Source organism: Salmo salar, chromosome 10, assembly GCF_965601325.2.
Source record: "Salmo salar chromosome 10, fSalSal1, whole genome shotgun sequence".
NCBI lineage: Eukaryota > Metazoa > Chordata > Actinopteri > Salmoniformes > Salmonidae > Salmo > Salmo salar.
In genome coordinates, this window is record NC_138300.1 from 35,744,348 (window position 1) to 35,758,874 (window position 14,527).

The 14,527-nt window shown below is 41.5% G+C and overlaps 1 protein-coding gene across 1 annotated transcript in view; it reads right to left on the reverse strand.

Annotated features, from left to right (window-relative positions):
- Positions 1 to 10,265: 10,265 nt before the first annotated feature.
- The window catches only part of LOC106560299 (BMP/retinoic acid-inducible neural-specific protein 3), a 59,301-nt gene continuing 55,039 nt past the window's right edge, over positions 10,266 to 14,527 (reverse strand). Inside the window, exons 8-9 of the mRNA XM_014123052.3 lie at positions 13,928 to 14,270; positions 10,266 to 13,782 (exon numbers count right to left, since the gene is read on the reverse strand). Coding sequence (XP_013978527.1) covers positions 12,994 to 13,782; positions 13,928 to 14,270 — 1,132 coding nt within the window. The 3' untranslated portion in view covers positions 10,266 to 12,993. The remainder of the gene's footprint in view (positions 13,783 to 13,927; positions 14,271 to 14,527) is intronic.

Here is a 14,527-nt window from a genome sequence, read left to right on the forward strand (position 1 = left end):
AAGAGTTATATTCGGGAAATGTAAACTCTATAAACGTGGTGCCACATCTTCCTAGTTAATTACTATTCTGTGATTCATTTAATTACGGAATAATTACACAAAGAGAATTGATTTGATATATATAACAGTCTTCACATCTAATGAATGTGTATCCAACATGTTGTAATGAGGAATGCAACAAGGTTGGTCAGTGTAGCAATTGACCGGGACTGACTTATCTCTATGCCATCAGATTGTTAAACAGTCACCACTAGCCGGCCTCCGCCCATTACCATGCGCGAAACCTTAAACAGAGTCACTAGCCGGCTACCACCAGGTACTCTACCCTGCACCATAGAGACTGCTGCCCTATGTACATTGAACACGAGTCACTTTAATAATGTTTAGCTACTGTTTTACACACTTTACATGTACAGTACCAGTCAAGTTTGGACACACCTACTGATTCAAGGGATTTTCTTTATTTTTTACTATTTTCAACATTGTAGAATAATGGTGAAGACATTACAATTCTGAAATAACACATATGGAATCATGTAGTAACCAAAAAAAGTGTTAAACAAATCAAAATATATTTTATTTTGAGATTCTTCAAAGTAGCCTTTGCCTTGATGATAGCTTTGCACACTCTTGGCATTCTCTCAATCAGCTTCATGTGGTAGTCACCTGGACTGCATTTCAAATAACAAGTGTGCTTTGTTAAAAGTACAGTTTGGGGAATTTATTTCTTTCTTAATGTGTTTGAGCCAATCAGTTGTGTGTGACAAGGTAGGGGTGGTATACAGAAGATAGCCATATTTGGTAACAGACCAAGTCCATATTATGGCAAGAACAGCTCAAATAAGCAAAGAGAAACGACAGTCCATCGTTACTTGACATGAAGGTCAGTCAATCCGGAAAATGTCAAGAACTTTAAACGTTTCTTCAAGTGCAGTCGCAAAAACAATCAAGCGCTATGATGAAACTGGCTCTCATAAGGACCACTACTGGAAAGGAAGACCCAGAGTTACGTCTGCTGCAGAGGATAAGCTCATTGGAGTTAACTGGACTTCAGATTGCTGTCCAAATAAATAAATGATTCACAGAGTTCAAGTAACAGACGCATCGCAACATCAACTCTTCAGAGGAGACTGCGTGAATCAGGCCTTCATGGTCAAATTGCTACAAAGAAACCACTACTAAAGGACCCAAATAAGAATAAGAGACTTGCTTGGGCCAAGAAACATGAGCAATGGACATTAAACCAGTGGAAATCTGTCCTTTGGTCTGATGCGTCCAAGTTTGAGATTTTTGGTTCTAATCGCCCTGTTTTTGCGAGACGCAGAATAGGTGAACTGATGATCTCCGCATGTGTGGTTCCCACCGTGAAGCATGGAGGAGAAGGTGTGATAGTGTGGGGGTACTTTGCTGGTGACACTGAATTCAAGGCACACTTATTTAGCATTGCTACCACAGCATTCTGCAGCGATTCGCCATCCCATCTGGATTGTGCTTACAGGGACAATTATTTATTTTTCAACAGGACAATGACCCAACACACCTCCAGACTGTGTAAGGACTATTTGACCAAGAAGGAGAGTGATGGAGTACTGCATCAGATGACCTGGCCTCCACAATTACCTGACCTCAACCCAAATGATATAGTTTGGGATGAGCTGGATAGCAGAGTGAATGAAAAGCAGCCAACAAATGCTCAGCATATGTGGGAACTCCTTCAAGACTGTTGGAAAAACTTTCCAGGTGAAGCTGGTTGAGAGAATGCCAAGATTGTGCAAGGCTGTCATCAAGGCAAAGGTTGGCTACTTTGAATTATCTAAAATATATTTCATTTGTTTAATACTTTTCTGGTTATGACATGATTCCATATGTGTTATTTCATGGTTTGATGTCTTCACTATTATTCTACAATGTAAACTCTTGAATGAGTAGGTGTGACCAAACTTTTTACTGGTACTGTATTCTAGTCATGGTTCTTCCTATATTACTACTGCTATACACACTTTTCTATTCACATACTCTACATATACACTGAGTATCCAAGATATTACATACACCTGTTCTTTCCATGACATAGACTGACCAGGTGAATCCAGGTGAAAGCTATGATCCCTTATTGATACTTGTTAAATCTACATTAATCCGTGTAGAGGATGGGGAAGAGACAGGTTAAATAAAAAACATTTAAGCCTTGAGAAAATTGAGACATGGTTTCAGAGGGTGAACGGAGAAAATATTTAAGTGCCTTTAGGAAGGTTATCATTGTAGGTGCCAGGCTAGTCGCACCAGTTTGTGTGAAGAACTGCAATGCTGCTGGGTTTTTCACACAACAGTTTTCTGTTTGTATCAATAATAGTCCACCACCCAAAGGACATCCAGCCAACTTGACACAACTGTGGGAAGCATTGGAGTCAACATGGGCCAGCATCCTTGTGGAAAGCTTTCGACATCTTGTAGAGTCCATGCCTCGACGAATTGAGGCTGTGTTGAGGGCATAAGGGGGCGGTGCAACTCAATATTAGGAAGATGCTCCTAATGTTTATATACTCAATGTTTATTCATATTCCGTACTCTGGTTTCCTGCAATTCTGTCCATTTTGCCATGGGGTTTTGTACTGTGTATATAAATACTGTATTCGAGACATGGCTCATTCTAATATTTCTACTACTGTTCATTGCATTTTAGTTGTACTGTTCATACACACTGCATATTTATTTTTATACTAGATTCTTGACATAGTTCACTCTAATATAACTACTGCTGTAAATATCATTCTTAGTATATCTTGTGTATTTTCATCCGGTGTACAGTGCATTCGGAAATTATTCAGACCGGTTGACTTTTTCCACATTTTGTTACGTTGCAGCCTTATACTGAAAATGATTCAATTAAATGTTTTACTCATCAATCTACACACAATACCCCATAATAGCAAAGTGAAAACAGGTTTTTAGACATTTTGGCAAATTTATATAAACAAAAACACCTTATTTACATAAGTATTCAGACCCTTTGCTATAAGACTATAAATTGAGCTCCGGTGCATCCTGTTTCCATTGATCATCCTTGAAATGTTTCTACAACTTGATTGGAGTTCACCTGTGGTAAATTCAATTGATTGGACATGATTTGGGGAGGCACACACCTGTGTACATAAGGTCCCACAGTTGACAGTGCAAATCTGAGCAAAAACCAAGCCATGAGGTCGAAGGAATTGTCCGTAGAGCTCCTAGACGGGATTGTGTAGAGGCACAGATCTATGGAAGGGTACCAAAACATTTCTGCAGTATTGAAGGTCCCCAAAAACACAGTGGCCTCCATCATTCTTAAATAGAAGAAGTTTGGAACCACCAAGACTCTTCATAGAGCTGGCTGCCTGGCCAAACCTAGCAATCGGAGGAGAAGAGCCCTGGTCAAGGAGGTGACCAAGAACCTGATGGTCACTCTAACAGAGCTCCAGAGTTGGGAGAACCTTCCAGAAGGACAACCATCTTCGCAGCACTCCACCAATCAGGCCATTATGGTAGAGTGGCCAGATGGAAGCCACTCCTCCATAAAAGGCCCATGACAGCCTGCTTGGAGTTTGCCAAAAGGCACCTCAGAGCATGAGAAATTTGATTCTCTGGTCTGATGAAACCAAGATTGAACTCTTTGGCTTGAATGCCAAGTGTCACGTCTTGAGGAAACCTGGCTCCATCCCTACGGTGAAGTATGGTGGTGGCAGCATCACGCTGTGGGGATATTTTTCAGGAGACTAGTCAGTGTCGAGGGAAAGATGAACTTAGCAAAGTACAAAGAGATCCTTGTTGAAAACCTGCTCCAGAGCGCTAAGGACCTCAGACTGGGGGCAAAGGTTCACCTTCCAACAGAACAACAACCCTAAGCACACAGCCAAGACAATGCAGGAGTGGCTTCTGTACAAGTTTCTGAATGTCCTTGAGTGGCCCAGCCAGAGCCCGGACTAGAACCCGATTGAACATCTCTCGAGAGACCTGAAAATAGCTGTGCAGCAATGCTACCCATCCAACCTGATAGAGCTTGAGAGGATCTGCAGAGAAGAATTGGAGATACTCCACAAATTCAGGTGTGCCAAGCTTGTAGCGTCATCCCCAAGAAGACTCAAGGCTCTAATCGCTGCAAAAAGGTGCTTAAACAAAGTACTGAGTAAAGGGTCTGAATACTTATGTAAATATGATAATTCAGTTATTTATTTTCAATACATTTGCAAAAAGTAAAAAAAAACAGTTTTTGCTTTGTCATTATGGGGTATTCTGTGTAGATTGATGAGGATTACATTTTTTTACATTTTAGAATAAGTAACGTAACAAAATGTGGAAAAAGTAAAGTGGTCTGAATACTTTACGAATGCACGGTATATACACATACATTACCATTCAAAAGTTTGGGGTCACTTAGAAATGTCCTTGTTTTAGAAAGAAAAGCACATTTCTTGTATGTTAAAATAACATCAAATTGATCATAAATACAGTGTAAACATTGTTAATGTTGTAAATGACTATTGTAGCTGGAAGCTGCTGATTTTTTTATGTAATATCTACATACCGTAGGTGTACAGAGGCCCATTATCAGCAACCATCACTCCTGTGTTCCAATGGCATGTGGTGTTAGCTAATCCATGTTTATCATTTTAAAAGGCTAATTGATCATTAGAAAACCCTTTTGCAATTTTGTTAGTACAGCTGAAAACTGTTGTTTGATTAAAGAAGCAGTAAAACTGGCCTTCTTTAGACTAGTTGAGTATATGGAGCATCAGCATTTGTGGGTTCGATTACAGGCTCAAAATGGCCAGAAACAATTAACTTTCTTCTGAAAATCGTCAGTCTGTTCTTGTTGTGCGAAATAAAGGCTATTCCATGCGAGAAATTGACAAGAAACTGAAGATCTCGTTCAACGCTGTGTACTACTCCCTTCACAGAACAGTGCAAACTGGCTCTAACCAGAATAGAAAGAGGAATGGGAGACCCAGGTGCACAACTGAGCAAGAGGTCAAGTACATTAGAGTGTCTAGTTTGAGAAACAGATGCCTCACAAGTCCTCAACTGGCAGCTTCATTAACCTGTTTAGGATAGGGGGCAGTATTTTCACGGCCGGATAAAAAACGTACCCGATTTAATCTGGTTATTACTCCTGCCCAGAAACTAGAATATGCAAATACATTTATTTGGATAGAAAACAACCTAAAGTTTCTAAAACTGTTTGAATGGTGTCTGTGAGTTTAACAGAACTCATATGGCAGGCCAAAACCTGAGAAGATTCCATACAGGAAGTGCCCTCTCTGACCATTTCTTGGCCTTCTATAGCCTCTTTATGGAAAATAGAGGATCTCTGCTGTAACGTGACATTTTCTAAGGCTCCCATAGGCTCTCAGAAGGCGCCAGAACGGGGAATGATGACTCTGCAGTCCCTGGGCGAAAAACAGTAGGGCATTTGGAAAGTGGTCAATCTGAGAACAATGACATGGGAGCGCGCGTGCATGTGAAGGGTCCATTTTACATTTTCAGTGTTTGAACGAAAACACGGTCTCCCGGTCGGAATATTATTGCTATTTTACGAGAAAAATCGCATAAAAATAGATTTTAAACAGCGTTTGACATGCTTCGAAGTACGGTAATGGAATATTTAGAATTTTTTTGTCACGATACGCGCCGGCGCGTCACCCTTCGGATAGTGTCTTGAACGCAAGAACAAACGCTGCTATTTGGATATAACTATGGATTATTTGGAACCAAAACAACATTGGGTGTTGAAGTAGAAGTCTTGGGAGTGCATTCTGACGAAGAACAGCAAAGGTAATCCAATTTTTCTTATAGTAAATCTGAGTTTGATGAGTGCCAAACTTGGTGGGTGTCAAAATAGCTAGCCTGTGATGGCCGAGCTATGTACTCAGAATATTGCAAAATGTGCTTTCACCGAAAAGCTATTTTAAAATCGGACACCGCGATTGCATAAAGGAGTTCTGTATCTATAATTCTTAAAATAATTGTTATGTTTTTTGTGAACGTTTATTGTGAGTAATTTAGTAAATTCACCGGAAGTGTTCGGTGGGAATGCTAGTCACATGCTAGTCACATGCTAATGTAAAAAGCTGGTTTTTGATATAAATATGAACTTGATTGAACAAAACATGCATGTATTGTATAACATAATGTCCCTGGGTGTGTGATTATTTCTGGCTGGGTACTCTCCTGACATAATCTAATGTTTTGCTTTCGTTGTAAAGCCTTTTTGAAATCGGACAATGTGGTTAGATAAAGGAGAGTCTTGTCTTTAAAATGGTGTAAAATAGTCATATGTTGGAAAAATTGAAGTTTTGGGATTTTTGAGGAGTTTGTAATTCGCGCCACGCTCTATCATTGGATATTGGCGAGGCGTTCCGCTAGCGGAACATCTAGATGTAAGAGGTTAAATAGTACCCGCAAAACACCAGTCTCAACATCAACAGTGAAGAGGCGACTCCGGGATGCTGGCCTTCTAGTTGCAAAGAAAAAGCCATATCTCAGACTGGCCAATAAAAAGAAAATAGTAATTTGGGCAAAAGAAGACAGAAACTGGACAGAGGAACTCTGCTTAGAAGGCCAGCATCCCGGAGTCGCCTCTTCACTGTTGACATTGAGTCGGGTTTTTGATGGGTACTATTTTATGGAGCTGCCAGTTCAGGACTTGTGAGGCATCTGTTTCTCAAACTACATTTCAGAAGAAATGTCTTTGTTTCTGGCCATTTTGAGCCTGTAATCGAACCCACCAATGCTGATGCTCCAGATATTCAACTAGTCTAAAGAAGATCAGTTTTATTGCTTCTTTAAAACCTGTTGGGGCTAGGGGGGCAGTATTGACAATTTCAGAAAAAAATATGTGCCCATATTAAACTGCCTCCTACTCAAACTCAGAAGCTAGGATACGCATATTATTAGTAGATTTGGATAGAAAACACTATGAAGTTTCTAAAACCGTTTGAATGGTGTCTGTGTGTATAACAGAACTCATATGGCAAGCAAAAACCTGAGAGAAATCCTACCAGGAAGTGGAAATCTGGATGCATGGGCTCCCTTCAAGTCGTTTCCTATTGAATACACTGTGACGTAGTAATAATTGTGCACTTCCTACGGCTTCTACTAGATGTCAACAGTCTTTACAAAGTTGTTTGAAGCTTCTATGATGAACAGAGACAGAATGACAAGGAGGGGAAGCTGTTGAGGCAGGGGGAGACATCAGTTCTTGGGGCGCGTTCACGAGCGAGGATCCTCCCGTTCCAAAACCTTTTTCAAGACAGGAACTGTCCGGTTGAAATATTATTGAATCTTCACGTTCTGAAGGCCCTAAAGATTGATGTTTTACAACGTTTGACATGTTTGAACGAACGTAAATACTACTTTTTTTAAACTTTTCGTCGCGACATCGTCCGCGCGCTTTCTACACTTGGAGTAGCTTACTGGACGCACGAACAACAAGGAGTTATTTGGACATAAATTATGGACTTTATCGAACAAAACAACATTTGTTATGGACCTGGGATTCCTGGAAGTGCCTTCTGATGAAGATGATCAAAAGTAAGGGAATATTTCTAATGCAATATATGATTTTAGATGTCCCCAAGATGGCGGCTATCTGTATAGCCTAGTGTATTTTTCTGAGCTCAGTACTCAGATTATTGCAAAGAGTGCTTTCCTCGTGAAGCTTTTTTGAAATCTTTCATAGCGTTTGCAAAAGGAGATGTTCATCTATAATTCTTTGAAAGACAGTTTAATTTTGTATCAATGTTTATGTCAAGTATTTTTGTAAATTGTGGTGCTGATTCACCGGCAGTATTTGAGGGAAAATATTTTCTGAACGTCACGCGCCGATGTAAAATGCTGTTTTTATATATAAATATGAACTTTATCGAACAAAAAATGCATGTATTGTGTAACATGATGTCCTAGGAGTGTCATCTGATGAAGATCGTCAAAGGTTAGTGCTGCATTTAGCTGTGTTTTGGGTATTTGTGATACATGCTAGATGCTTTGAAAATGGCTGTGTGATTGTTTTTGGCAGGGTACTCTCCTAACATAATCTAATGTTTTGCTTTTGCTGTAAAGCCTTTTTGAAATCGGACAACGTGGTTCAATTCAGGAGAGGTGTATCTATAAAATGGTGTAAAATAGTCATATGTTTGAGAAATTGAAGTTATAGCATTTGAGGTATTTGTATTTCGCACAACGCGATTTCACTGGGTGTTGACTAGGTGGGACGCAAACGTCCCACCTTGCCCAGGGAGGTTAATCAGGACAACAGTTTTCAGCTTTGCTAACATAATTGCAAAGGGTTTTCTAATGATCAATTAGCCTTTTAAAATTATAAACTTATCATTCTCTAACACAATGTGCCATTGGAACACAGGAATGATATTTGTTGATAATGGACCTCTGTACACCTATGTACAGTGGGGGAAAAAAGTATTTGATCCCCTGCTGATTTTGTACGTTTGCCCACTTACAAAGAAATGATCAGTCTATAATTTTAATGGTAGGTTTATTTGAACAGTGAGAGACAGAATAACAACAAAATAAATCCAGAAAAACGCATGTAAAAAATGTTATAAAATGATTTGCATTTTAATGAGGGAAATAAGTATTTGACCCCCTCTGCAAAACATGACTTAGTACTTGGTGGCAAAACCCTTGTTGGCAATCACAGAGGTCAGACGTTTCTTGTAGTTGGCCACCAGGTTTGCACACATCTCAGGAGGGATTTTGTCCCACTCCTCTGTGCAGATCTTCTCCAAGTCATTAAGGTTTCGAGGCTGACGTTTGGCAACTCGAACCTTCAGCTCCCTCCACAAATTTTCTATGGGATTAAAGTCTGGAGACTGGCTAGGCCACTCCAGGACCTTAATGTGCTTCTTCTTGAGCCACTCCTTTGTTGCCTTGGCCGTGTGTTTTGGGTCATTGTCATGCTGGAATACCCATCCACGACCCATTTTCAATGCCCTGGCTGAGGGAAGGAGGTTCTCACCCAAGATTTGATGGTACATGGCCCCGTCCATCGTCCCTTTGATGCAGTGAAGTTGTCCTGTCCCCTTAGCAGAAAAACACCCCCAAAGCATAATGTTTCCACCTCCATGTTTGACGGTGGAGATGGTGTTCTTGGGGTCATAGGCAGCATTCCTCCTCCTCCAAACACGGCGAGTTGAGTTGATGCCAAAGATCTCCATTTTGGTCTCATCTGACCACAACACTTTCACCAGTTGTCCTCTGAATCATTCAGATGTTCATTGGCAAACTTCAGACGGGCATGTATATGTGCTTTCTTGAGCAGGGCGCTGCAGGATTTCAGTCCTTCACGGCGTAGTGTGTTACCAATTGTTTTCTTGGTGACTATGGTCCCAGCTGCCTTGAGATCATTGACAAGATCCTCTCGTGTAGTGCTGGGCTGATTCCTCACCATTCTCATGATCATTGCAACCCCACGAGGTGAGATCTTGCATGGAGCCCCAGGCCGAGGGATATTGACAGTTCTTTTGTGTTTCTTCCATTTGCGAATAATCGTACCAACTGTTGTCACCTTCTCACCAAGCTGCTTGGCGATGGTCTTGTAGCCCATTCCAGCCTTGTGTAGGTCTACAATCTTGTCCCTGACATCCTTGGAGAGCTCTTTGGTCTTGGCCATGGTGGAGAGTTTGGAATCTGATTGATTGATTGCTTCTGTGGACAGGTGTCTTTTTTACAGGTAACAAGCTGCGGTTAGGAGCACTCCCTTTAAGAGTGTGCTCCTAATCTCAGCTCGTTACCTGTATAAAAGACACCTGGGAGCCAGAAATCTTTCTGATTGAGAGGGGGTCAAATACTTATTTCCCTCATTAAAATGCAAATCAATTTATAACATTTTTGACATGCGTTTTTCTGGATATTTTTTTGTTATTCTGTCTCTTACTGTTCAAATAAACCTACCATTAAAATTATAGACTGATCCTTTCTTTATCAGTGGGCAAACGTACAAAATCAGCAGGGGATCAAATACTTTTTTCCCCCACTGTAGATATTCCATAAAAAAATCTGTCATTTCCAGCTACGACAGTCATTTACAACATTAACAATGTCTACACTGTATTTCTGATCCATTTGATGTTATTTTAAATGTACAAAAAATGTGCTTTTCTTTTAAAAACAAGGACATTTCTAAGTTACCCAAACTTTTGAACGGTAGTGTACATTGCATTTGGATTACTGTTACAGTGCTATTTGCATTGTTAATTAGATTCGTTACAACATTTGTTGATTTCTTGTTGTGTTCAAAACTTTATTTCTGTACTTGTTTGACATTTTACTGCATTGTTAGAAGCTAGTAATATACGCATTTCGCTGCACCCACTATAACATCTGCTAAACTGTGTACGTGACCAATACACTTTGATTTAATATGATTGTGTCTGTGACATTGTAACATGTCATTCTTTTACATTTTACAAACAATAATCTGTTTGAGAATAATTAAAGGTGTGTTCATAAATTCACTCTGTCTATCTACTCCAATCTCAGAGCACTCTCGTCTGAGTGTGCGAGAGCGCGTAATAACTGATGAATTTACGAACCCTCAACACACATTGAATATGGCCGTTGTCAGTAAACACCTGCAAAAAAGCGTAATTAAATTGATGCCAGCAGCACAGTTACAGTCGCCAACACCCTGGATAACATGAACACAGCCTAACCAGCTCTGCTAGGGCAAGTAAATTGGTCAGAGTGAGGTGTTCTCTCATTTGTGTCTGGAAGTAGCTAGCAAGCTAGCAACGTTGGCCAGTTAGCTTGGGTGCTTGACTGACGTTGTGAGGTCAGAATGCTCAGATCGCACTCTGAGTGCACTCTGGCACTCAAGATTAAATTTACCAACACACCCTATACTGTATGTCTCTCCTATGGGCAGTCATGTCTTACTGTCATGTTCAGTTTGGAAAAGTAACCGCATTATGAACAGTGAAAGCATAACACGCAACCCAGTTGCAATAAGACAGCCATACATGTACAAAAGACAATTTTATATATCTAACACTTTTGATTGACAGCTCAGTAATGGTCAGACCTTCCTTCATCAAAGCCTGGCCTCTCCTCTGCCCACTCAGTGTCTCATAAGAGAGATGCCAGGCTTCTGCAGAATGAATAACAACTATTTACAAACTCACAATAATGAATTATAGCCAGCCAGCCGCCTCTGCAGCACCAGAACGAGCTTTAGAACTGAGCCTGGTAATTGCAGAACGAGCAGAGGGCTATTAAACATAATTATAGGCACATACCTGGGGATCTTTTCATTTTTAACTCATGAAGAATAAATGGGCAGACAGAATTTATTTTCCATATATTTCCTTTTACTCAGAAAATTCCACCGGCGTTTTTAGCTCAATTACTTAGTAAGGGGGAAATGTTTAATTGATTGCAGGGTTGATTTGAGGTGAGAGGATGTAAAGATTTGGTCTGTTCTCTGTCTCACCTCTCTAATGGGGTGAGCTCACCAGGAGTAGGTGGGCAGGGTGGACTGATGATTTTTGGAGAAATAATTATATAATTCTGGATAGAGTCAAATGACCAAAGAGACAACCAGAACCTTAATCTTTAATCTCTTCACGGCAGCCATTTTCTAGCTGTTTTGAAAACAATTATTCTCCAATATCTGACACCCCTGCATCCAAAAGACACTAACATTTAGTTATGCATTAGACAAACACCTCAGCATCAAGCCTGCTTCATCCACATTACACTCTTTCGAGTTTAGCTTCTAATATGAGCAGGATTTGCTAAGAGGAGCGCAGACAAATGGAAGTGACAGCCGTTGACCTTCATAGGTGTGTGACCTCTCCTTCATCTGCTCCGCTGGACAGCCATACCATGAGATACGGGCCATGTTAGTAAATGAGATCTGGCACCTTATAGACCTGACATGAATACTGCAGGTATGGATCTGTGACCCAGTGCACTGGATGGCCATCACTCCTGGTCCTAGAGGGCAGCTGGGGTGTCTACTGGTCTGCTCCAATTCAACCTGTTGCAGATAATGGAAAACAATACCATGTGGGTTTTTAAAGCCACAACCCTAAAGGAACCAGTTTTACAATAATCTCAGCTTTGTTCACTCATATCTGCATTTTTGGTGTGTGTGTCCATGTGTGTGTGCACATTCACCGTACAACAATATATTGCTTCAATTGTTCCTGTTACAAAGTCTACTTAATTAGGATGGAGAAGCTTGGTCACCATCCATAAACTAACCGTATAAATTAATGAAATAGAGGTTCATGATTATTTGATCAAACTCTGCTATCATGTTTAATTTCATTCACTCAGTTCCTAAGTGGTTTTAATTGCTGCGATAAATGTGTCTGACAATGAGATGTGACAACAGCTGTTACTCGGCTCTAAGTAAGTTTGACAAATATTCTCCACAGTTGTTACTCCATGATGTTTTAATAACAAGTTATCTACAAATCTGACTGACACCACTGTATTCTGGTTGTTATGGAAAGTGCACTGTCACTGAAGCAAAATAACATATAAAAGAGTTACAAACAAACAGATTGTACCATCTATCTTAAAAGGTTCCTCCAGTTGGCTTCAGTGTACACTGTATAAATGAGCAGGGTTGTATTTAAACAAGATGGTGAAGTGGATGTGGAGAGAGTTACATATTTGATTTTCTAGATCTGTTTTTGTTTTCGGTGTCAGAGTTTTTGTGTGTCTTCTGTGGACAAAAAAGCCCCAGCTTCCAGCATCTCTCAACCATTTGCAAGTCATTGAGTCACAACCCAACTGAAAGCCAAAAGACACAATTCACGTGTCCTTATTGTGTCTCTGTAACGGTTAAGTACATGCTTTTAAGGTCTTGTAATCCAGAGAATCAACAAACCATTGAAAGTCAAACCACTGTAGCAGTATACCATGTAGCCGTCCAATACTTCCCTTGTAGCCGTTGAGCTTTAACGTCTCCCAGTCGTTCCATAGTAGCTGTTAACTACACAGCTTGGTGGTCTCGTAATCCAGAGAGTTTGGCAGGCGGTTGCTGAAGGCCTGCAGGGAGGCGTGTATGCGGACCACCTCACTGGCGGTCAGTTTGAGCCGGTGTCTGAGCAAACAGGCGAACAGGTCCAGTCTCTGCTGACCTGGGGGGGACAGTCTGTTGACCCGGTCCCTGATCTCCAGCAGCTGCAGCAGAGCCGTGTCCTGGGACCCCTGGGTGTATGGGTAGTCCAGCTGCAGGATCAGGTCATGGATTGCTTCCGGGTCAAAGTGCATGCTGTAGCCAAATACTTGGATGCTGTTGATCTTCATGTAACCCAGGTTCCGTGAAGGGTCTACCATTTCTAATGGCTCATAGTAGAGGCTGTCGTTCACAGCCCCCGCCGGACCTCCAGCGCCCTGCATCTTTATCCGGCTCCGCAGGTAGATGTGGATGGTCTCAAAGAAGGTCTTCCACTTGTTGCCCAGTGTCAGGGTCCAGTTGAAGCACTCCAGGGGTAGATCCAGTTTGGTGGCCGTCCAGTCTGGGAAGCTGTTCTCACTGACTGGAATGTACCAGCTCTCAGAGTGGCTGCCTCCAAAGGGGTTGATGTAGAGGGTGAGGACGGGCTCGAGGGTGCTGTTCTTGGTCAGGCAGATCTGGAGAGACACGCCCAGCAGCATGTGGACCAGGTTGGACTTGTACTTGTTGCTTTTCAGCGTCAGCAGCATCCTCTTCCTCCAGGATGGGTCAAACCAGCTGTTCAGACGCATGTCATTGCTGATGAAGATGGCGTGGACCTGGATGGACAGATACGGTTGTTTAAGTTGTTAAGACAATATGTCTATCTACTTTTTCAAGATCCTATTCAACTTTATTACATTTAAAATATCTCTACAACTTATCCACAAAATCGTTCACAAAATCAAACAGCCATGTATTTACCTCCAGCCTACGGTCGGCCCTCTGCAGGAGGTATCTCAGCTCCAGGTCCTGTAGGTCTGTCTCAAAGCCCAGGTAGTTCTCTGTTGAGTCAGCCACCATGGGTCTGCAGGCCCCCTGGGTTAGGGCATAGCCAGGGTTGCAGCTCCCACATCGTGTGTGGTTGTCTGGGGCACAGGCTGCGCATGCGGGACCCTCTCCGATGTCACATGGTGGGGGCAGCTGGCAAGGGCTGTGCTCGTAGCTGCAGGTACAGCTGTGGAGCTCCTCAGAGAAGGAACCCAGCTGGTTGTTCTCAGAACAGTAGAGGAGAGACTGGAAGTGTATCAGCCAGTAGGATTGGGGCCTGGGACGTAGACAGAGAGACAGACAACATAAAACAAAATATTTGGGAATTAAAATGGATTTGAATTTAATTGGTTTGTTTAGAAACTTTTTTGCACAATTATACACTACATGACCAAAAGTATGTGAACACCTGTTCGTCAAACATCTCATTCCAAAATCATGGGCATTAATATGAAGTTGGTCCCCCATTTGCTGCTATAACAGCCTCCACTCTTCTGGGAAGGCTTTCCATTAGATGTTGGACCATAGCTGCGG